Genomic DNA, 25,506 nt, shown 5'->3' with positions numbered 1-25,506 from the left:
GAATTTGTGCCGCTGCTGCTGCTGCTGCCACCGCCGCCTTGCACGCCACATTGGGGGGTGGTTCAAAGCGAGTACATACATAGCAGGAGCGTGGCAGAGAGGCTCATCGACGTGAGAAATTCATTTGGGCCTTTCCATTGTGTGGCATGTGCATGATGCCCTCTGGAGCTCCCTGGGTGTCGCCATATTAGCCTCTTGACAGCTGTAATTATCCGTGACCCTCCTCAAAAGCATTGCAGAAACTGCAGCGCTTATCTTTCAACTAATGTGCAAGTCCAGAGGGGATATAGATAGAAGTGGGAGACAAGATCGGTGACGTCAATGGCATTACGTTAGAGGGGGGGCCACAAGGCTCTCTTACATGCCCTGGGGAACGCCAAAATGCCTTCTGAAGCTCCCTGGGGGACGCAACAATGCCCTCTGGAGGCCGTAATTAGGCGTTACCCCCCCTCAAAAGCATTGCTGGAGCTGCCGCACTTGCCTCCACGCTCACGTGCAAAAGCAACGACAGTCCAGGGAGGAAGTAGGGATAACATTAGAAAGGGAGTAGGGAATGGGTACAACTGGATCCCATGCCGACGCAGTTAGGAAATGGGTGATTATTAACTTTACCCCTCTGCGCACGTGGCAGTTCACCTAATATGACACGGGAGAAAGAAAATGGGTCATCAGAAAGCATTACTCATTTGGGCTGTCTTCAGTAAAGGAATGAGTGAATTAATAACACATCTCTTTGTGTTCTGTGTACTACGTAGACAAACACAAGTGGTGCAGGCAAGGTCACATTTCACATCACATCATGACGGTTGTGTGCCATCAACATCACCGCCAAATACCGTCAATGAACGCAAACATCGCAGAAAGCTTTGCTTACATCGACTCCCACAGTGCGTGGGATCTGCATCATATTTTTTTTTCATGCAAGTGGACACACCAATGCTCACACATTAAATACAAGAATTCTTTTTTTTTTTTTGCATAAGGCAGTGCATGGTTTGCTGATGCATACATTTTTCTACCCAAAAATATGCTACGATTCTAAAATCAACTGAGTTTTGTAATTAGCATTCTTGTGCTACTTTATGCAGCTTTTGTTCTGCGGCCACCTGGGTGTCTAATTGGTTTCCCCACCCTCCACAAGAAAAAACTTCGGCAGAGACACTTACGACTGCTCATGTATCGGAATGCGAAAGCAATATACCATTTCTAGACCTTGGAACGTCATGTATGTGCTCATTTTATACACTCATGTCATGGTGCCACCTCCTCCCCATAGGCTGCGGCATCTTGTGCCCAATGATGCATTCACTAATCCACACGTTCAGTCAGCCATATGGCTACGACGTGACGGGTGCATTGACACATGCACTAGGCACATCTTTAGTCAGCCAGATCCGTGGAGCCACCATGTGTCGGGGAAGCGAGCTTGTCTCGGACCCTAGAGGCCTGGGTTTGATTGCCACCCAGACCGAAATGTCCCAAAGTTTATTTTCAAAGCCATTAATTTACTTTGTTTACAGGAACCTCCCTGAGAAATTTGATGTCAGTCCAAGTACTTTTTTACGTGTTTTTACTTTTTTCGCAATCGGCCATTTTTGGCACCAGCTTTCGGTCACACCAACTGCGACGGATTTTCGTGTAATGAGGCATACAATGCTTTTACATTAAAAGAAAGGTAGTGACTACAGTGACAGGGCCTGGTACTTTAACATCTGCACTACAGTGATGGGGCCTGGCACTTTAACATCAGCACTACAGTGACGGGACCCAGCACTTTAACACCAACACTGTAGCGACAGTGCCATCACTATAACAATGTCGGTATTGGGGGCGAGGACTTACAGAGTCACCATCTGTCGGAAGCGCCTCACTTGCGCAGTCTGAGGGATAACGCGGCGCGCTCCGCATAGGTTTGCCTATCGGTGCTAAATAAAGATATTACGCGGGAGCCCTGCTGGACATTTCTGCAAGTACTCTCAACATGGCAGAAGTATTTTACCTTTAAAATAATAATCTTGGACAAACAGAAAGCACAGAATGGTTTACAGACCCTATCTCTTTACCTACTACGTGCAGTAAGCTGGGACACCGTGCACGATCATCACGATTGATTGCCCCCAACCGGTTTCTTGCATGAAAGGCAGGCAATTGCTAAGAGAAAGCTATGTGAAATATGTTCTTATAAACCGTTTTTTCATGGGCGCCACCATATGGCTACGCAGTGGCGCCATCTATGGGCAATAGGCCTGCTGGCTTGGGCGAGCGCTCCGTTTTGCATGGCAGGTATACGGTCGGCGGTAGTTTCTGGCGTTTGTTTTCGCGCTCGTGCAGTCTATTTAGTATGATTTGGCGTCTTGTACGTGTAAAACGGCTCTGTGAGACGTACTGGAGTGGTTTAAGTCGGTATGGCCGGACTTTCTGCTGGCGTTGAAACGGACGGATCACGCAGCGCGATGTGTGCGCGCATGTTTGAGCCTGAAATGAGCCTCGGAGATCAATTGTGTATTTCTGAAAGTTCCATTGACTAATGTGACCTTATTGCAGTATTATCCTGTAGTTCTAAGCTGCGGTTTAGGAGCAATGAAACATACGCGACAATCGTAACAGCGTGGGTACCGTTCTGCTATGGTAGGAGCTGTGCTGTTATACTTTCACAAGCGTTCAAACTGTTAGCTGCAGATTACATTGCGTGACTACTTGGTCCGGTGGATGAGGTTTCCAACCGTGAATAAAATAGTTTTGGCTAGTAATAACAACATACCTTAGAGCGTGAACTATACTTGTCCAGCAAAGCGACAGTTTACGAACTGCGCAAGCATCCTAAGCACTGGTAAGTGCTGAATTGCAGATATCTTCGTTCTATATAGCGCATGGTCCAAGCATAACGCCATCAACGTTTATAGATCTTTAAACGTTGTGGGGCATGACTATGCGAGGTCGTGCTGCGGCATTAGCCCGTTTTCTCTTTTTTTTTTTCGGTTGCGTTCGTTCGGTTCGCTACGATGCACTCACACGTATTACGAAAATTTTGTCCTCAAAAATAGCCATCGCATTCTTCTTATGCGATCTGTCTCAGATATTATGGCTTTACAGGGCAAAAAGGAAATGCCGAAGCACATAGCTATACTGTATGCATCGTGCTGGTTCACCAACAGCAGTGATCGCTGTGTTGAGCAGCGCTGTCGGCCTCATGCAGGAAGCTATAGCATAGACATATACTGATTTCAAGCCTACTAGAATTGAAATGCGTGAGAACGATGCCTGTGTATCACAAATATTTCATAGCGCCTGTCGCTTAGATGTTCTTAGTTGCCTTAGGTTGACCGTCCACGAGCATGCGGTCTTATGTTTTATGTCTTAGTCCCAACGCCAAATGATCACATAGTGAACAGATTTACCATTTCATGCTAGTAATACAGAGACGCCAGTTCTCTTCGTTGAATTAAAATGGATATACGCAAAATAGTTCACAACACATACATACACCGCTGCTGATAATGCATGTGGCAGGCATGGTTGCGTACCCAAGAGATATTTATGCGTACTGTAGTTACCGATGCACCGAAAGGCTTCCCTGACGACCTTATATGAACGGACATTGCGTAAATTTTACAAAATACGAGCTAAAATATCTCGAAATCGTTGCGCAGCACGCGACAGCAGTTCTTTCAAGCAGCGCCGCGCCGGATCGCCCAAGCCAGAGAGGAGGAAAGGCTCGCCGCGAGCCCTTTCCTCCTCGCCTAATGAATAGGTCTATAGTGGGCTGTCTGTGTAACAAAATGGAGCATAACAGAATGAAGCTTCAATGCAGCTAGCGCACAGGTTCGCGGCGACCGAATGCCTGTCTGCATGCATGTCCGTGCACAACGTCTCGCTTTCGCTGTGAGCGCATTTTCGCATCGTGCCGTGAGCTTTAGGCCGCAGCGTATGAACATTTCACAGTACGCAAGCAACCAATGTTGCATGCACACTACCAGAGCTGTTCAAAAATAATTTTGTTATATCTAGGGACTTCGATGCCTATGACAGTCGACTTGTGATGTGCCGTATTTTCTTTCATTCTAAAGTCTTGGAAGCTTCAATATCATTATTTCTCAAGTCGCATATCGCACTGTATGTTTATCAGTCTTCTAAGCGAGCAATTACCGGCTGCTTCTTTTTCTTAATCCAGTTCAAGTCATTGTCTATTGAACATGAACATATGACATGCCTTTTTTTTAAATGTGCTCTTTACCGTTCCCTTTCCATTCCAGTGAACTTTCCTTCTCTCTTTCTTTCTTTATTATTAGCATCATAGGTGTTACAGTGCATACGCAAAAGACTGTTGGACCCAATAGCTGCAGGCTAGCGGATGGGTCCGGATATGCAAAATATAATAGACATTCGGTACAAGCCCAGGGCGATCAATGTAGAGGATGAATGCAACACATTTGCGCACTAAAAACAGGAAAAGAACAGAATTTTTTTATAGCATGCATAAAAATTATCACCAGTTACATAAATTATCAAACCGTAAAGAACAGAATGCCAAGCAAGAACACAAGCACCAAATCAGTGGTTTATAGCTAATAAATAGTGCTTTGCCAAAATCTTGTGTTTCTTTTGTTTTGGAAGATATGTTGTTCCATGTCTTAACTCCAACAAATTTGAGTAGTCTTTTGCCATATCCATTATGTACAGGAGGCAGGTTGAAATTTCCAGCTGCAGTACTTCTGGTAGAACGTGATGATGAAAAAAATATGGACACAAGGAAAAAGGAAAAGATGATTACGTTTCACAACACTGTTTACGTAGGTAGCTGTTTTATGCTCACGCATAAGATCGAATGGCAATATGTTTAGTTTATTGAACAGCGGCCTGCTGGGTATATCGGTTCTCGATTGCGTCATGATTCTTAATGCCCGCTTTTTTATGCGACCAAACGGAGCATAACAGAATGAAGCTTCAATGCATCCGGGCCCCATCACTGCAGTGCAGATGTTAAAGTGCCAGGCCCCGTCACTGTAGTCACTACCTAAAAAAAAACCTTTAAAATTTCTCCCATGCTGGGTGGAATCAAACCCACGTCACACGGGTTGTTCAAGCACAGCGGCTCAACACTTTAGTGACCTGTGCCACAAATGTACTAAGTACATGCTGCTGATTAATGAACCTCTTTCGTGCCAGCTTGGGTCACTGGGCATGTGCCACGGAGTACGCAGCCAGCTAGGGACCAATTCTTCTCACCGTTCGCACACATTGGCACGCCACGCTTCTCGGAGGCTGCGAGCAAGACTTCTCAGCAGCACCACTAGGTAACTCATTGTGTCCAGAAAGAAGCAAGAGAGAGCAGCCCGGCTGCATTACATGCCTCACACGCGATGCATTTCTTAGTGTTTGCATGTGCCAGCATGTCATGCATTTCACCGATCACGTGTAGTTTTTTGCTGTGGCGCCACTAGACAGCACAGCGGAATCATAGGCAAGCGTGAGAGAGTGCTAGCGTGCCATCGGTGCAATCTGGAGGCCACGCAAAGGACTGCATGGCGCCATCAATTGACGGCACAGTGTGTACAGAAGGAAGTGTCAGAGAGGAGTTCTGCTGCAGTACACACTTCTTACATGACCTGTTTTGGCTGTTGGAAGACGTTGCGTTGATACATTGCTTCATTGCTAATCAAATTACCATCGACAGTCATCGTGAGATGGGTTCTGCCAGAATTTTTTGTATCAGCATATTTGTAGAGCACTTAGTTCTTTTCTAGTTAAGGTATACATGCATAATTGTGACAGTGCAGCTCAAAGGTGTCCTGGTACAGTTTATGAAAGATACTTTGATACTCGTGGAAATGCACATTCAGGAAACATTCTGCTTGGCCTATGCACCTCTTGCTACATGCACTGGGGAATTGCATACCTTGATTCAAGCAACAAAAAAATTATGTGTTATGCCATAGCCCTGCTTTTTTCTATGATTTGTACCATTAACTTTTTTGCACAGTTTCTGCAGTTTCTCAGGAGCCAAACAGACCACTTTTTTTGCCTGCATGTTTTCCTATTTTCTTTATGAGTGCCACTTGTTTTCTGTTTTTTCCTTATGGCTACTTTGATCACTGGGTGCATTTTTTGCTAGGAGGGGCTCAATAATGACAAATGCAGAAGATAGTCTGCCTTTAAAGGGTCATTGAAATGGTTTGGACAAATTTTGTAGACGTGTAGGGTACAGCTGCAATAAGACATTAGTGCCACAATTTAAGCGAAGCATCTGATATTAAAAGAGCTATGGATGATTACAAGTTACCCTCCTCCCTAGCCATTCTTTTTTCTCCTCAACTCGTTCGCCAAGTGACCAGGGCTAAGCTCTAGCTTGACTAGCTCTGCGCCGTGATGTTAAGTTGTGTTGTCTACTTCCAGTTGTCTTGAATCAGCGCGCGAAACCTCCCCGACCTCTCCGCTAGCCGCCTAGCCATCAATCTCCCGGGAGAGCTTTCCAAGCAGTGCGCATTGCTACGTTCTGTTGCAGCGCCAAATGTGTCCGGTATTGTGGTAACTGCAAGCAAGTTGGGCATTTTGACAGATGGGTGGAGACTTAAACTAATGGCCTTGAGCTCCACCACTGGAAAAACCTGGCGCCACTGTCGGCGTGATGTGCTATTAGGGATCACGAGGACATAGCGGCCGCATCGGCTGCTTCGGGAGTGCCGAAGCGAGCTGAAAACGAGTGTTTAAATTCCCTTGTACGCTGCGGTCCTCATTTAGTGGCGAGATTTTCCCGCTTCGAGTGTCTCCTTTACAACGCTGGAAAGCACTACAATAGGTAGTGGCTGCCTTTGAAGGCGCGCAACATGGTAGGCTACTGCTCGGTGCCGCCGTGCCGGACGTACGCAACGGAGCCCGGTGTCAGCCTTATTCACACGTAGCCGCAGGACAAGAAGCTGCGTGAAGCTTGGCTAGCGAAACATAAAATTGGCAAACAGTAATCGGCTACAACTCGGGTATGCAACAAGCACAGACGTGAGGAAGATTTCTGTTATGGCGCCGGGTCTGCGATGTTCGGAAAACGCGCACTGAGACGCTCGCCCGAGTCCGCTGCCCGACTAATGTCATGAGGGTTTGGTCTATGAACTTGTCGATGCTATAGATACTGGCAAGTTCACTGGAGTGGAAAGGGGAGGTAAGAAGCACATTAAAAGAAGCATGGCATATGGTCATGTTTGTGTTATGAATTCTGTGCGCTAAATTACAAAAAAGAAGCAGCTGAAAATCGCACGCTGAAGACACCAATAAGCATACAGTGCGACGCAACTCGAGAAATAATATTAAAACATCCAAGAATTTAGAAGAAAAAGAAAGATTGAATCGTCGCGATGGCACATCACAGTCCCCATAGATGTCGAAGTCTCTACAATGAAATTATTTTTGAACAGCTCTGATAGCGCCCACGCAACAATGGTTGCTTATACTGTCAAATGCTCATATTCTGCAGCCTAAAGCTCATGGCACGGTGCGAAAGCGCGCACGCTGCGAAAGGGAAACAGTGTGCGGACAAGCATGCGGACGCGCAGTCGGTCGCTGCGAATCTGTGCGATCGCTGCATTGAGGCTTCATTCTATTACGCTCCATTTAGTATACAAACACTATAAGAACATATTTCACATTGTTTGCTCTCAGCGTTTACCCACCTTTCACGCAAGAAAGCCGGTTCGGAAGTCTCCATCGCGGCGACCGTGCGCAATGGCGTTCACTGTACGTATTCAGTAAAGAGATAGCGTCTGTAAACGAGTCTGTGATTTCACTTTGCCCAAGATTATTATTTAGACAGTAAAAAACTTCTCTCGTTTCGAAAGTACTTACAGAAATGTCCGGGAGAGCTCGCGCGTGGTGTTTTCAGTGAGCGCTGACAGCAAAACCTACGAGGAGCACGCCGCGTGATCTCTCATACTACGCCAGCGAGGCGCTTCCGATAGATGGCGACTCCGTAACTCTACGCCGCCAAAAGCCTCTCCGTATTACTACCGCTGTGATAAAGGAGATTTAGCGTAAATGTGAGGGGCCTGTGCTGTGCAGCCAACTGATGGCGCAGAGCTTAACCAACCAGAGAGCTACTATTTCTGTAACCAAGTGTAAAGCATTTGAAACATTTAAAAAGCCAATATGTTCACAATTACATTCCTTCTGAAACTTTACACCAGCACTAAAGTAGAATACACATGGGTACTGCTATATTAACTCTGTGTGTTTGTCTGGTTGCACTCTGTGTCACCAGGTGGCTGCACCGTGCAGGCTGTTCACATTTGCGCCTCGCTCATCCGGTAAAATGCCCAGTCTGCTTGCACTTGTGTTTACCTGAATACTGGACACGCTAAAACTCTATATTGTTGTAGTAATCCTCCAGCATGAAGTGATGGCTGCAAACGCGTAGCTGCAAACGTGGCTACAAACGCGGCTACAAACGCGGCTGCAAACGCGGCTGCAAACATGGATACCGACAGTCCACTGTGCTGCAGCCACTCCACTCACCTGCTGTCTTGCAGAGGGACACAATGTCTCAGCTTGACATATCCCCAATTGCTACATTTTCAGCCCACAATGCAACAAGGGTGAACCATAGTGCTCGCGAAAAGAACGCTAGAGACCAACACTGACGGCACAGCTCGCGTCAACATGGAGCACGTTGTAACACAAGCAGACAACACTTGCTGTGTGCAAGAAGTGCTTGAGTGTTGTGATAATTGTTGTTGTGTATTCCCTTTCTATTACTTTTTTATAGGAACAAGTTAACCAACATTCCAACTATTACGAACAACATTTGTCCGCCATAAGTTGGAAGAATTATCAATGACACGACCTGGGTAGCCAATCAGATGGCTCGCCCAACTGACGTGAGTTGGGCCAAACGCATCAATTGGGATGGGGTGGCTGGAAACCCCAAGGAACCAGTGCTGCTGCGATTGGTAGCGATACACATTTTTAAAGCATTATATTAAATTACACGCTTTACGCAGAGTGCTTAAGTGTGTCCCTAATGTGGACCTACCCTAATGACTCAGTATGTTTGTACTAAATCAGAATTGCTTCAGGGTCCCTTTAAGACATAATCTTCCTGTGAAAGACTACGGTCGAGACGACGGTTTATTCCAAGAAGGAAAAATGGCGCCGACGCAAAAACGAACACGAGCCGATGATTGATGATGACTTTGTACAGATGAAGATGAAGTCCGCATAAATGCTTAGATTAACTTCCCCCGTGGACAGAAGTGGCCAGCCTGGCCACACATTAGACAGTGGAACGGAGATGAAAGCGCTTCAGGCTGAAAATGTGCACGATCTCTGTTCCGCGGCAATGTCGGTCAGTTGGAGCATCAACAGGTGTAACGCGATAGTTCACCGGCGAGGTCTGCTCTATGACTTTGTAGGGGCCAATATATTGAGACTGGGTGTTCGTGCAAGTGTCCATAGGAGCACATCATCACCAGGGCGGTAGGAAACGACGCGGTGAGAGGCATCGTACCGATGTTTGCGATCGTCTTGGCTTGCTTCTGTGCTCATACGGGCGTGACGACGACATTGGGCAAGACAAGATACAAACTGATCGCAAATTAATGGTGAAGTGTTGACAGCCAGAGAAGAAAGAAACGTCGAGTGATGAGGTTGGGTGGCGGCCGTAAACTAAGAAAAACGGAGAGTATCCAGTGGTCATTGAACAGACGAATTGTATGCAAAGGTTACAAATGGGAGAATCGCATCCCAGTTGCGATGGTCAGGTTGAATATACATGGATAGCATGTCGTACAGCGTGCGATGAAATCGCTCTGTTAGGCCATTGGTTTGAGGGTGGTAGCTAGACGTTGTCATGTGCATGGTATTGGACTCTTGCAGAACTTGATTGAGAGTGCTTGAAAGAAATGCCTTGCCTCGGTTGCTCAAAAGAACATGAGGTGCCCCGTGACGTAAGTAGATAGCCTGCAAGAAGAAGGCCGCTACTTCTGAGGCAGCTCCTGAACGTACTGAGGCTGTTTCAGCGTACAACAGCAGTGACATCAAACACGTTCGGAAGGATCGTGAACAGCAGTGACGATCCATCTGTTGCCGTCTGGAGTAGTTGGGAGTGGCCCAGCAAGGTCAGTGCCGACAACAGAGAAGGGTTCTGCTGGACAAGGAAGTGGTTGTAGCGTCCCGGCCAGAGCAGTAGTAGGTCGCTTACGGTGTTGGCAAAGCGTGCACGAGGCAACATATTTAGCTATGCTCGTGGAAAAGACCTGGCCAAAAGAATCAGCTGCGTATGCGCTCGTGTGTTTTGAAGTAACCCAAGTGGCCTGACCTAGGGTCTGCATGTGAGGCCTGCAGAACTGCAGCGCGAAGAGAGCGCGGTAGAACGGGAACCCATAGATGACCCATAAATGTACCGGTAGAGCACGTCGTCTTCGAACTTGAACCGTTTGAGCTGTTTCCGTAGCCTGGCATTGGGTGGAGATGAAACACTGCTAAGGTGATTGATGATACGATGGCAATAAGAATCGGCATGCTGGTGAGTGGAAAGCACTGAAGGGCGGTTTGATGGAGTCAAGGAGAAAATCGATGTAATAGACGATGCATCCTCCGTGCGGCCAATTTGACAAGGTGATGTGATGTGCTCCGATGATGGTGGTAATGGGCATCGTGAAAGAGCACTGGCATCTTTGTGCTTCCTTCCGGACTTGTATTTGACATCGAAATAATATGCTTGTAATAGGAGCATCCAGCGGCCAAGGCGTCCAGACAAGTTTTTGATTCTCAGCAACCAACATAGGGCATGGTGGTCGGTCACAACCGTGAAATGTCGACTGTGCAGGTATGGACGAAATTTCTGAATGGACCATACAACAGCCAAACACTCTTGTTCGTTTATCGAGTACTTCTCTGCGGAAGTCAGAAAGCAGCTTGCATATGCAACAACCCTTTCGCAAAGTTCGTGGTCGCGCTGCAGCAATACGGCACCAATTCCTTGACCACTAGTGTTAGTATGCAGTAATGTGGGTGCCTTGTCATCAAAATGACAAAGAACAGGGGGGGATGTTAGTGCGCGCTTGAGTTCTTGGAACACGGCTGCACACTCATCGCTCCAATCGAAGGAATTGGAACTAGCAAGGAGCTTGTGGAGGGGTGAGGCAATGCTGGCGAAGTTTCGGATAAAACGTCGAAAGTATGAGACGAGACCAAGGAAGCTGCGCAGTTCTTTTGCACGAAATGGGCGTGGAAAGTTGAGCATTGTGGAAATTTTGTCCGGATCGGGCTAGATGCCGTCTTTGCTAACAAGATGACCCAGGACTTTAATCGTTGTGCTAGGTAAACGGCACTTCCTCATGTTTAGTTGAAGTCCGGCATTAGAAAGGCATGTGAGCACTTCATCTAAGCGTTGCAGATGATCAATGAAAGTCGAGGAAAACACGATGATGTCGTCGAGGTAACATAGACAAGTTTTCCACTTGAGGCCGCAAAGAACAGTGTCGATCATTCTTTGAAATGTGGCGGGAGCATTGCATAGGCCGAAAGGCATTACGTTAAACTCGTAAAGACCGTCCGGAGTAGAAAAGGCGGTCTTTTCTTTGTCTGCTTCATGCATTGGAATTTGCTAATATCCAGAGCAAAGGTCAAGGCTGAAAAAGTATTGCACGCCTTGCAAAGAATCAAGGGCATGATACGGGGTATCGGATATACATCCTTACAGGTGATCTTGTTTAGCGCGTGGTAGTCAACACAAAATCGTACCGATCCATCCTTCTTATAGACTAAAACGACGGGTGATGACCAAGAACTGACGGAGGGACGTATGACATTTCTTTTCAGCATATTGGCAACATTCTCCTCAATGATTTTGCGTTCGGTCAAAGAGACTCGGTAGGGACGACGGCGTACAATAGTCTGGCCATCGGTGTTGATACAGTGGGAGGCAATGGAGGTCTGTCCGAGTGACAAAGCATTCATATCAAAGGAGGCCTGATGCTTCGTGAGCAATTGTAGCAACGCTTCACTCTGAGCAGCAGTAAGGTCAGGACTTATCACGGAAGCAAGGGCAGATGAAACGGATTTACCCTGTTGAGGAAGAGCTTGCGAGGCAGCAAGAGGGAGAAGGGAGACTGGTTAGGTGTCCACATAACAGGTCACTGCAGAGCCTTGAGGTAGGTGGATTGGCTCAGTCATCGTGTTTAAAGCGATGATTAATACAGAGCTTTCTTTGAACCGCACCAGGCAGGAAGCGAAGACAATCCCAGGGTGAGGCAGCGGCCATAAGGAATGATGAACACGTCGCCATTGCTGATGTCTGTAGAAGAGAGAGTTATGTTTTGCTCGTTGCCGGGAGGCAGTACAAAATCGGCAGCAGCGAGAAAACACAGTCGTAGCTCATCGGCACTCCCGCTGCAATGAACTGTCTCGGTCATATGGACTACACGTTGACAGCAAGAAATTAAAGTGGACGCTGACGAGAGGAAGTCCCAACCTAAAATTAGTTCATGAGCGCATGGGAATAAAATCGTGAACTTAATATGATGACGGATACCATCAATGAAACGCGTGCTGTACATTGGGCTGATGGCCGAATGATTTCTCCATTAGCCCCAATCAAGGATGATCCAACATAAGGCGTCTTCATTTTCCACAGACGAGAGCACAGGTCTGCACGCATGACAGATATAGTAGCTCCCATGTCAATCAGAGCTAACAAATGCACACCCTCCACAGACACTAATAACATGTTCGAAGGACGTTCAGGAGGGCTTGTAGCACTTCGCGGCGGTGCAGTTTTCCCTCCAAAAACTGCACTGTTTAGTTTTCCGGTCACTGGACATGGAGTTGAGAGACAGGCCGAAGTGGCGAAACAGAACATCAGAGCGGCGTCTCGAGACACGTGTGTTGTGGGCGGTGTTGAAGAAGTCGGCCAGAGATGGAGATCGGCGAACGGGAGGATTATCGTCATAAATGCGGTAGACGTGAGGATGTGGCTCATCACGTTGAAAGGCAGCGTAACCACGACGTTCGTCTTGCTGGCAGCGTCGGCAAAACCGGGAGATATGTCCTCGAAAGCCGCAGTAATAGTAGACAGGCCTCGAGGAACGCCAAGCAGAGTAGTAAGGCAGGTTCGGAGCTTGGGCGACTAAACGCGCCAGGTAATCGTGAAAAGGCGCAGGCGGTGGGATTGAAGATTGTGTGGCTGGCATTGCAGCAACCTGGGCTTAAGAAGCCGGTTGTGGGCAAGGAGAAGCATCGGCATGGTGGGCGTTCTGCGGGGAGGCCAATTCCTCTTTAATAATGCCACACAGGTCAGGAGAAGCAGGTTGGACGTGAGCGCTGCTGCAATGCAGTGAGCCATGTGCTTGCAATTCCTCACAAATTATGGCTCGAATGAGAGACCGGAGCTCAATACTGTTTGCAAGGAGATTGTCAGAAATGTCCGGTTGCAAGCGGATTGATTACAGGGTGTCGAGGCGCTGACAGACGGAGACGACATTCGACACCGTTGAAGGGTTTTGAACGACGAGTGTGTTGAAGGCAGTAGATCCTATACTTAAGAAGGTGTCGCACGCGGTCAGTTTCTGGCATGGCACTGTCGACACGGCGGCAAAGCGCGAGGATGTCCTCAATGTACGAGGTATACGATTCGTCATAAAGCTGGACATGCTCAGACAGCCTCTTTTTCGCAACTTCCGAACCTACCGTGGGTATGCCAAAAATCTGCTGTAGCTGCTCCTTGAAAGACGACCAATCACGGAAGTCTCTCTCGTGATTAACGAACCATGTCTTGGCTACTTAAGGGACGTGAAATGGTAAGTTATTTAACTTCAATGTCTCGTTCCAGTTGTTGTACTCGCTGACACGATCGTTGTTGTACTCGCTGACACGATCGTAGTTGTCGAGCCAGTCTTCAACGTCCTCACCAGGCGAGCCAGAGAAGATTTCAGGATCGCGATACCGGTTGTTGGCACAGCTGGGAGTGGGTGTGGCTGGCACTTGAACCGAACTGATGGACGCTGCTGGCTGGTCTTGCGACATGGCGGCCTCTTGGCTTAAGCGGCATCCCGAACGTAGCTCCAGGAGATATCTTGAATTGGAATGAGGTCGAAGGGATCTTAAAGCACCTCCACGACTTGAAAGACCACGGTCAAGACGAAGCTTTATTCCAAGAAGGAAAAATGGCGCTGACGCAAAAACAAACACGAGCCGATAATTTATGATGACTTTGTACAGATGAAGATGAAGTCTGCATAAATGCTTACACCCGCAACAGTCGATTGCTGTTTACAGTATGAAAAGGGGACATTCTCAGATCATTTGAGAAGCAGAGACTTATTGCTTCTTTGTTCGCAAGTTTATAAATGTGCTGGCCTGAAATCTACAGCCTATTATCTAAGAACTTGATGGAATAGGTAAGACTCAATGGGTACAAGAACTCGCATAACGCAAGCCTGTGAGAATTACCAGGTTCAAAGCATTCATTTTCACATTCATTTTCACAAGTCACTTGTGAAAACAATCATCCACAAATCTTAAAACTTTTGCTACTCTGTCACAACTGGAGAGAGGGAGAAAAGAAAATTCAGCAGAATGCATCTCACGATGACTGTCGACGGTAATGTGTTTAGCTTTGAATCAATATAGCGGCACAATGTATTGTTACTGTCAAAACAAGTTAGGTATGAGGCATCTACTGCAGCAAGACTCCTCTTTCGTGCTTCCCTAAGAACACTCAGCGCCATTTAGCGCCACCCCTGCAAAGAGAGAGAAAGAACCAACCTTAATGATATGCTGGAGATGTTAGCCTGGCTGTTTGCCTGACATGCTACTCCAGATGCTGGGTGATGATTATGATATATACACTGATAAACACCTAACAGCTCCCCTGCAAAGCCTGTGCATGACCTCTTAAATGCATGGTGCGTCAGTGCGCCAGTACGTGTGAACACTGAGAAACGTGTCATGTGACGACAGGGCTCCTCTCTCATGCTTCTTTCTGGACACACTCTGCCAAGTAGTTGCTCTGCTGTGAAATCTATGGGTGGCCCCTCAGATGAGAAGCATGGTGCACCTTGTTTCCTCGCTTGCCGCACACCAGTGGCACATACACTGTGATCCATGTTAGTGAGAGGTTCATCAAAGAGCGACAAATAACCTTTGCTTTCATGGCACGGCTCACTAAAGCATTGGCGTGACAGACATTCATTGAAAAACGGCACATGCCCAGTGCATTTGTGGTCCAGCCTGTTAAAGCATAGGGCTGTGCTGTCCGTGAGGAACCTCTATGATGTGGGTTAGATTCCACCCAGCAACATAGAAATTACAAGGCCATTTGTCGTTATTGTAGAGTGGCACATTCCCGGTGGCACATACCTAGTTACCAAAATTGTCATCAAAGACACTCATTGAAGAGCGACACACAACTACTGGCACATACCCGGTGACCCATGTCAGCATCAAAGAGGTTCATTGAGGGGCGGCACATGTGTACACATTGCCATGTGACACTGTTGGCTACTTCAGATAGCCTCTTGTAGCGGTAAGGACATGTTTGCATTCACAAGCTGAGTTCACTGTAGGTAGAAGCTGTACCATCAGTGACGAGCCCAGTACATCACACCCATCAAAGTGTTTCACTGCAAAATACAACTTATGGGATGGTAATCACAACACATGAAGTAGTTAGTGTACATGTCATCCTTTTACAGTGAGCATTTTTGAATAGCAACTGAACTGTTTTTTATTCGTCTGTTTTTTCTTGCTTTGTATCCAGGTGGCGTCCCCCAGCCTACCTGGCCAATGTGACTCTTGAGCAGCAGGAGAAAGTGCGCCAGAAGTATCGAATCCTGGTTGAAGGCGAGGGGATTCCTGCACCAATCACAACATTCAAGGTGAAGAACCATATGGCCTTAATGTTTGTGGACTGAAGGGTGGGCCCCTAAAGGAGGAGGGGGGGGGGGGGGGGGGTCTAGCATCAAATAATGCAATACAATTTCTACAAAAAGTTACAGGATTACGCAGCTTCCATGTGAGTGGGTGCAAAACACATTTCTTTAGTAGTCGTGGGATGAGCAACACATGCCGGTACATGTGGTAACATGGCAACACCATGTCACAACCCCACAGATTTCACTCTTTTCAGTTGTATTTAGTTGCACACCACTTAAACAGAGTGCATATATTTGAAACAGGCAAAGGCTTGAAATTTATTATTAATATACACATCTCAAGCACAAAGGTCGTGCAGCAGCTCAAGCACAAAAGTGCTGCCACAGCAACCTCACTTGCCTCTTGATGTTCCAAGTCTACCAACTTGACCATCACAAAGTTTGTAAGAGCTTGGCTTTTGAGCACGGCAATGTAAAAAAATCAGGAGGCACATCAGGATTAGCAAATTTACTGAAGTTTGTCAGTGAGGTTGATGAAGTGATGGCCTTTGACCCTTTGAGGGTCACTGATGCCAGACACGTTTTGTACCTTTGTTCAGCATTGTTGCGGGCCCCTTTCAATGAATTTTGTGATAGGCAGAATATCAATTTATTTAGAACATACCGCAATCCAAAGGGCAAGCAGGAGGGCAGGGTTTAGAGAAACAGATAGATAAGTATGCTTTGGATAAAGAAGTATGAAAGGGCACTTTTACTTTCATTGTTTCATAGGCTGGGTTCATTAGATGGGTTCAGTAGTTTGGAAGCCTTTGTTTAGTCTGTGTGAAATTCAGGGAACTACTGTCAAAGTGGATTTGTTATGCAATAAAAGCATTTCCACACTGGGCAGCATTCAGGTGCCCACCACTCAAAGTAGTGACTGGCATGATAACTCCAAGAGCGGACACAAGAGAATCTTTTTACTGAGGCAGAAGGGTAGCCGGTATTGTTGCTAGACAGGTGTACCCGTGTTGCTAGACAGGTGTACTTCACTGTTGTCCCTACCATTGGGTCATGTAGCACCCCTGTGTAAAACTCTTTCTACTCACTACGTAGCTTTCTTTGAGCCTCTTTCGCTGTCTGTGTCGGTTTTGTGATGCCAGACATCAAAGAATAATATGTGGGTATCGAGCTCTGCTCACTCTAGGGAAATGTTTTGATATAAAAGAGCTTGTTCATTTGAAATTTGTACTGCAACGTTTACAATCAACCAGCATCATTTTTACATTGCAATGCACAAGTGGTTCCATGATGCGGTTTGTATATAAAACGCCCCAATCTGTAGAACTCAGGCAAGTGGCTTCTGTATCACGACAGCGCTGCTGCCCTCACAGCACTGAGTGTGCTGCAGTTCCCTACAGAAATCAGAAAACAATGCTTACTTCACCTTCCCTACTTCCCATATTATGCCCCTTGCGACTTCTTATATCCTAGACTGAAACAAAAAGCTTAAAGGAATGTGTTTTCAATGTGTGGAGGAGATAAAGAAGAAAACAATGGAAGCACCAAGGATAATCGGTTTGCATGAGTTTCTACACAGTTCTGAACAGTAATAAAGTGGTGGGACAAGTCTGCTGCATCCGAGGGAGTGTACTTTAAGATGAATAATGTTTTGAAGTGTTTGAAGAAATATGCAAACTCAAAAAAGAAAGCTTGCATTACTTTTGGGTAACCCTCATATGTCGTTACTAGAGACTAGATGTTTAGGCACTACAGCTGCCATTTAAAGGAATACTGAAACGATTTTGACGATTTTGTACAAACATACTGAGTCATTAGAGTAGGTCCTTCTGATCATTAATTGACACATCAAAGTGCTCCGTGTAAAGTGTGTCATTTATTATAAGGTTTTAAAGAGGTACATCGCTGCCGATCGCAGCACAGTACTCAGCTGAATTTTCAGCCGCCACTAACCATTTGACATAAATTGCCCTAATGACACTAGTAGTGCAAGCTGATTAGCTGCCCAGGGCACGTCATCGATATTTTTGCCAACTTTATGGTAAACAAATGTTGTTCATAATAGCTGGAATGTTAGTTAATTTGTTTTTATAAATATAAAGTGACAGAAAGAGAATGCATAAGGACAATTTCTCACTACACTTAAGCACTTATGGCACAAAGCAAGGGTCTTCTGCTTGTGTTACAACGTGCTCCATGTTGACGAGAGCTCCATGGTCAGTGTTAATCTCGATCTTTCTTTTCGCAAGCAACATGGTTCGGCCTTGTTGCATTGTGGGCGGAAAACGTAGCGACTGGCAACAACAGAAAGAACGCGGATAACCGGCAGCGTCGTGACACGAAGAATTATATGCAAAAGTGACATAGGGTAGGGCAAAGTCACAATCAGTATGGTCGGACGAGACGTACATTGCAAGTATGTCCGTTAAGGTGCGATTCAGACGCTCCGTGAGACCATTTGTCTGTGCATGGTAATATGTAGTCAGCTTCTGCTTGGTTGAGCAGGACTGCAGGATGTTGGCGGTGACTTTAGAAAGAAATGTTCAACCACAGTCAATGCGCAGTTGGTGTGGAGCACCATGCTGCATAATCATGTTGCATAGAAGAAAATCGGCGGCATCTGTGATGCAGCTTGTTGGAAGCGCTCTGGTGATGGCGTAGTGTGTGACGTAATCTGTCACCACAGCGACCCAATTGTTACCAGACGTGGATAGAGGGAAAAAGCCAAGTAAGTCCAAGCCAACATGAAAGAACGGCTCCGAAGGAATGGGTTGAAGGCACCTGGCAGGGAGTGTCGGTGGTGTTTTTCAGCACCGGCATTTTTCACACGCCGCAACATATTTCCAGACAGAGCGGCCCAAGGCCTGGCCAAAAGAAGCGTTTGCGAATCCGGTCGTAGGTGCGGGAGATGCCAAGGTGTCTTGCCGTTGGTAAATCCTGAAGTTCTTGGAGAACAGCTGACTGGAGGTGCTTAGGAATGACGAGGAGTAGGGCAGGACCATCGGGGCATACATTGTGGTGGTATAATACACCATCCAGGAGAACAAACAGGTGAAGGGACGAATCAGAAGGCGAAGATTCCAAGCCATCAATGATGGCGTGCAAGGTGGCATCACGGTGTTGCTCATCGGCAACGTGTAGCAGCTGAGAAACGGAGAAAACGCAAGCGTGGGCATCTGGGTCAGAGTCGGCGGGTAGTTCGTCTATAAACAGCGTGATAAACAGTCTGCGTCTTGATGTAATCGGCCTGACGTGTACACTACTGCATAGGAATATTCTTGCAGCCGCAGAGCCCAGTGACCAAGCCGGCTGGTAGGATCCTTGAGTGAGGAAAGCCAGCAGAGCGTGCGGTGGTCCGTGATTACAGAGAAGTGCGTTCACGAGAACCAGGCATTCGCGATCTGTAATCCAATTGTTGCGCTCCACTGCAGTGGGGAGGCGGCTAGCCTAGGTGATGACACGATCTTGACCCTGTTGGCGCTGGGCTAAAACGGCTCCGATACCGTGACCACTGGCATCGGTATGCACCTCTGTAGGAGAGGACAGGCCAAAGTGGGCCAGTATAGGTGGCGGGGTGAGAATGCTGGTGATGTGGGCAAATGTGGCAGTTTGAGCGGGGCCCCACATAAGTGGCACGTCCTTCTTCAGAAGATTGGTATGTGGTCGGGCAGTCGCTGCAAAGTCTTTAACGAAGCGTCGGAAGTAGGAGCAGAGTCCTGCAAACTTCGGACATTTTTGACAGACTAAGGTACAGGAAAAGTTGGACAGCACGAATTTTCTCCGGGTCTGGTTGAATACCGGAAGCGTCAACGTGGTGGCCCAGCACTGTACTCTGCCGATGACCGAAGTGACACATGGCCGGCGATGAATAGGACTGGCATCACCAGTATTTATGTGATGCTTAACAGTTGAAGTCTGGCCCAATTGGTGATTGTTGAGGTCGAAGATGTGGTAGGAAACCAAAAGGCAACACACAGCTGCTGCTTGTTCAGACAATAGGTCTGCAGCAATCATGGGGACCAAATGTTGCGTCAGGGTAAATAGCATCCTGAGGACATGGTGAAGAATCTGAGCAGACGTCTACCAAAAACGTTGCGACGTGGTCAGCTCCTATAGCACGCAGCGTTGCAACCGATATGCCTTGGGGTAGAACTTCCATTGTCAGGCTCAAATTGACAACGCGGAGGCATGTCCAGTTATCGGCGTTGATGACGACGGAGTGGGGCGCAGTGATATTGCGCATCAAAAGGACATCAGGACAGGTGTGGCGACGTAATCACCATCGGGCACCGGAAAAGATGATAGCACATCGACGAAAGTCAAGGCTTTAGGTGGCAGGCGGACGAAGGCGGTCGAACTAAAGTTGTTCGGCAGTTCGGCCAGAATATGCTCGAGTAGAGGAAGTTTGAGGCAAAGGGTACTGGCAGAACAGTCGATCAAAGCAGAATGCGCCGTAAGAAAGTCGAGTCCGAGGATCAGGTCATGGGGACAATTGGTCAGCACTGTAAAAAGAACAGGAACGTGGCGGTCGGCAATACTTATACGGGAAGTACACATTCCAGTGACGACAACAGTGCTGCCATCGGTCACGTGTACGGCTTGTGTAGTAGCAGGCGTGATAACCTTCCTCAGTCGACGACAGAGATTACAACTCATCATGGACATCTGGGTGCCAGTATCTATTAACGCCGTCAAAGGGACACCATTGACGTGAACATCAAGTAAGTTCTGGTTCGGTGGGAGCGTCAGTGGAGGATTTCGACAAGACGAAGATAATGCAGCACTACCCCCAGGAGCTGCATGGTCTAGTTTTCCGTCCAGGAGGGTGCATAATTGGTCGGCGACGAATAGCGGCGTGGCTGGGGCGACGGGGACAAAAGGCGCTGAGGTGACGGCGAGCGAGCAGGACGACTGTCATCGACGGATACGTCAGAGGTAGGAGGCATACGGCGAGGTGAGTAATGGTGCAGGTCGGCATGTGGGCGAGGACACGGGAAAAAGGAGCTCGAATACGGCAACGTCCCGGAGGTGTGGCAGTGGCGAGCGACGTGGCCAATGCGGAGGCAATGGAAGCAAATGGGCTTGTCGTCCGGAGTTCTCCACTCAGTACGGTTGCCGTATCTGGGAGGGGAATACAGATCGCGTTTGAACATATGATGGATTCTTTGCTTCAAGGGTTCAAATGGTCAAAATGCCTCTGCTACCTAGACGACATTCTCATATTTTCGCCTAGATTTGAGACAGACCTTGAGCACTTATCAGCTGTTCTTCAAGTCGTCCACGAGGTGGGCTCCAACTAAATTCATCGAAGTGTCACTTTGGTCGTTAGCAGATTACAGTGCTGGGCCACCTCGTCGACGCTTCCGGTATTCAACCAGACCCAGAGAAAATTCGGGCTGTCATGTGTTTTCCTGTACCTCAATCTGTCAAAGACGTACGAAGTTTTGTAGGACTCTGCACCTACTTCCGACGCTTCGTTCAAGACTTCGCAGCGATTGCGAGTCCGCTTACTGATCTTCTGAAGAAAGACGTGCCGTTTACGTGGGGCCCCGCTCAAACTGCCGCATTTGCCCAGCTTACCAACATTCTCACCACGCCACCTATACTGGCCCACTGTGACCTGTCCTCTCCTACAGACGTGCGTACCTATTCCCGTGGTCACGGTATCGAAGCCGTCTTATCCCAGCGCCAACAGGGTCAAGTTCGTGTTATCGCGTACGCTAGCCGCCTCCTCACAGCAGCGGAGTGCAACTATTTGATTACAGATCGTGAATGCCTGGCTCTCGTCTGTGCGGTTTCCAAATTCTGCCCATACTTGTATGGCACGCACTTCTCTGTAATCACGGACCACCACGCTCTACTAGCTTTCCTCACTCAAGGATCCTACCGGCCGGCTTGGTCGCTGGGCTCTGTGGTTGCAAGAATATTCCTATGCAGTAGCGTACAAGTCGGGCCAATTACATCAAGACGGAGACTGTTTATCACGCTGTTTATAGACGAACTACCCGCCGACCCTGACCCAGATGCCGACGCTTGCGTTTTCTTCGTTTCTCAGCTGCTACATGTTGCCGACAAGCAATGCCATGATGCCACCTTGCGCGCCATCATTGATGGCTTGAACTTCGCGCTTTCTTATTCGTCCTACCACCTGTTTCTTCTCCAGGATGGTCTATTATACAGCCACAATGTACACCCCGACAGTCCTGCCCCACTCCTCGTCATTCCTAAGCACCTCTGGTCAGCTGTTCTCCAAGAACTTCACGATTTACCAATGGCAGATCACCTTGGCATCTCCCGCACCTAAGACTGGATTCGCCGACGTTTCTTTTGGCCAGGGCATGCCCGCTTCGTCAGAAAATACATTGCGGCGTGTGAAAAATGCCAGTGCCGAAAAACACCATCGACGCTCCCTGCCGGGTGCCTTCAACCACTCGACATTCCTTTGGAGCCGTTCTTTCGTGTTGGCTTGGACTTACTTGGCCCTTTCTCTCTATCCACGTCTGGCAACAAGTGGGTCGCTGTGGCGACAGATTACGCCACGTGCTATGCCATCACCAGAATGCTTCCATCAAGCTGTGCCACAGATGTCGCCGATTTTCTTCTATGCAACGTGATTCTGCAGCATAATGCTCCACACCAACTACTCACTGTCTGTGGTCGGACATTTCTTTCTAAAGTAATCGCCGACATCCTGCAGTCCAGCGCTCAACCAAGCACAAGCTGACTACGTCTTACCATCCACAGAATATGGTCTCACGGAGCACCTGAATCGCGCCCTAACAGACATGCTCGCAAAGTATGTCTCGTCCGACCATACTGATTGGGACCTTGCCCTACCCTATGTCACTTTTGCATATAATTCTTCGCGTCATGACACTGCCGGTTATTCCCCACTTTTTCTGTTGTTCAGCGGAACCCATGTTGCCACTGGACGCATCCCTTCCATCCGCCGCAGCAGAGACCAGCGAGTATGCACGTGATGCCATCACCAGGGCAGTCCAAGCACGCGAAATTGCCCGGGCTCGCCTCCTGACCTCCCAGGAGAAGCAATGGAATTTATGCAATCGCCAACACAGAGACGTCCACTTTTCGTATGGATCTCTAGTACTCCTGTGGTCACCAACTTGTCACATTGGCCTGTGAAAAAAACTCCTGTCTCGGTACACAAGCGCATATTGAGTGCTGCGTGCTATGACTCCAGTTACATACGAAATTGCCCCACTCATTACCAGTGCCTCATCTGCCCTGTATTCCACTGATGTTGTGTATGTCGCATGCCTCAAACCATATTACTCTCCTGTCATCACCGATGTTTAGACGCACCGGGACGGTGCTTCTGCCACCGGGGATAATGATACATGCATATTGCGTGTTTCTTGTGAACGATGTATGCGGGTGCCCCTTACAAAGATGACGAACGCTTTCTGGCTCTCGAGCTGTCAGCTGAACTGGCCAGCGCTGCAGTTATCCTTTGTAAATATACCTTGTAAATTGTCTCCAGTTCTAAACACTTCGTTCATGTAACAATACGTCAAGCTTCGACATCGCATCCCTCTGCAAGGCAGCAGACGAGCGGAGTGGCTGCAGTGCATCGGAATGTCGCTATCCGATCGGCGCCTGGATTTGCGCGTTTGTGGCCGTCACTTTACGCTGTAGTATTACTACCACAATACACAATAGTGTTTCGTATGTCTGGTATTCGGGTAAATGCAAGCATAAGCTGACTGGTCCTGGCCGTTTCACCACTGTGCCATTTTACGGGATGAGCAGAGGTGCAAACGGGAACAGTCTAATTCAGGGACTTTAGAACGGTCTGCACGGTGTGGCCACCTGGTGGCACAGAGCTCAACCAAACGCAGCAGCAATAAGGAAGTGCATTCTACTTTGCTGCTGGTGTAAATTTTCCGCAGGAGCATAATCGTTAATCATGAACACATTGTTTTTGTAGATGTTTAATATGTTTTACACTTGGTTAGAGCAATATTAACTTTTTGTTTGGCTAGTTAAGCTCTGCGCTTCCAGGTGGCTGGAGCATGCAGATTGATCAGGTCCCTCATGTACGTCTGTGCGGAAGTTCCTTTATCAGTTTGAGTTTATGCCTCCACCTATCCGTCAAAACGCCCATCTCACCTGTGGTTACCGGAATATCGGACACGCTCGATGCTGCGACAGAAATGCTTGCAACGCATGCTGCATTGATAACTCTTGCTTGGGGTCAACTGCTAGGCAAATGGTAGAGAGGCTGGAGAGGCTTCTCTTGCTCGCTCCTAGTCAACCGGAAGTAGACGACACGACATGCCATCATGACGCAGAGGCAGTGAAGGTGGAGCTTAGCCCTGATCACTCGGCGAACGAGTTGAGGAGAAAATGCATAGCTATGGAGGAGGGTAACTTGTAATTGTCCGTAGCTCTCTTAATATGAGACGCTTCACACAAGTTGTGGTGCGAATGATTAACTGTAGCTGTAGCCTACGCGTCTACAAAATTTGTCCAAACCGCTTCAGGCATATATTGGCACCAATTACTGTCCTTTAGGCCATGTATAGGCTCACTCAAGAAGAAGTTCCGCTGTGCATCTGAGGATAAATCATGATTTTCTAACAGCCCACTAAACCCCTGTTTTGTGAAGTTCGTTTTATTTTTTCAACAAAATGGAATAAGGCAGGCTGTGCAGGTTACAAGGTTTGTCTGAAGCTTAGTGCTACTAGATACCATGGGAAAAGTTGTTAAAGCAGTGACTTACAAGTGCCATCCTAAGATTTTATGGTTTCATGTTGTGCCTTTTTTTCTCTGAGAATTAGGTTGTATAGAGAAAAAAAAGACAATTTAAAATCCACCGAAGTTGCCGCACATACTTGTACTTCGAAACATTCTATGATCCAGTGCCCTCTGAAATTGCATAATGTTCACCGTTCAGAACTTTTCACAATTCTTTTAGTACCGAAAACCCAGGATTTTTGTCCATAACAGATTGATGCTTCGAACTTTCCTGAATGTCCAAAGTGAGCCCCACACTCAGGGTCAGAGTTGTGCCCAAGCATTCTAGTTTCTAGATTAGTCTGCTAAAAACATAAAGTTGGCGCACAAATACACATTCAAGTATATCACCGCATAGAGCAGTTTGAGCCCTTCTCACAGCAGTGCTTTAGTCTGCTGCAAAGCTGTTAATAACAGCCTTTACACTGGCAAAGTGTTTGTGGTGCTAATTAGCTGCCTTCAGCCAAGTTTCCCAGCAGGTGAGAACATTATAAACAGGATGAGGCTAGGACAAAACTTGGGGGGAAAAAAAGCATTTTAGGACCTGAAAATGCAATATAGGCACCAACATTGAAATTTCAATATTCGAATTAACGGATCTACAAGTATTATTACAAGTATTATTACAAGTATTAACGGATCTACAAATTTTTTCGCATATGAGCAACACCCCCAATTACAACACCTCAAAAAGAAAAGGAAAGAAACCACATGTACAACTCACGGAAATAACTGCATACAACACTCAAATCTGTGTAAAAACAGTCGCTATTTGCGGATTCATGAACCATTCACATCGTATCTTCAGTCAGCGGCTCTGTTCCCTACCTCTTCAACGACGCTGATAGTGGAGAACGTTGCCCTAACGGTGGTTTCTCAGCAGCACTGCCCA

General features: G+C 47.4%; 1 protein-coding gene across 1 annotated transcript in view; it reads left to right on the top strand.

Annotated features, from left to right (window-relative positions):
• abs (ATP-dependent RNA helicase abstrakt) overlaps window positions 1-25,506 on the top strand; it is a 216,328-nt gene that overhangs the window by 35,123 nt on the left and 155,699 nt on the right. Inside the window, exon 6 of the mRNA XM_050193326.2 lies at window positions 15,743-15,860. Within this exon, the coding sequence (XP_050049283.1) occupies window positions 15,743-15,860 (118 nt within the window). The remainder of the gene's footprint in view (window positions 1-15,742; window positions 15,861-25,506) is intronic.

Source organism: Dermacentor andersoni, chromosome 1 (genome assembly GCF_023375885.2).
Source record: "Dermacentor andersoni chromosome 1, qqDerAnde1_hic_scaffold, whole genome shotgun sequence".
Lineage (NCBI taxonomy): Eukaryota > Metazoa > Arthropoda > Arachnida > Ixodida > Ixodidae > Dermacentor > Dermacentor andersoni.
This window is presented reverse-complemented; position numbering and strand designations above follow the sequence as displayed.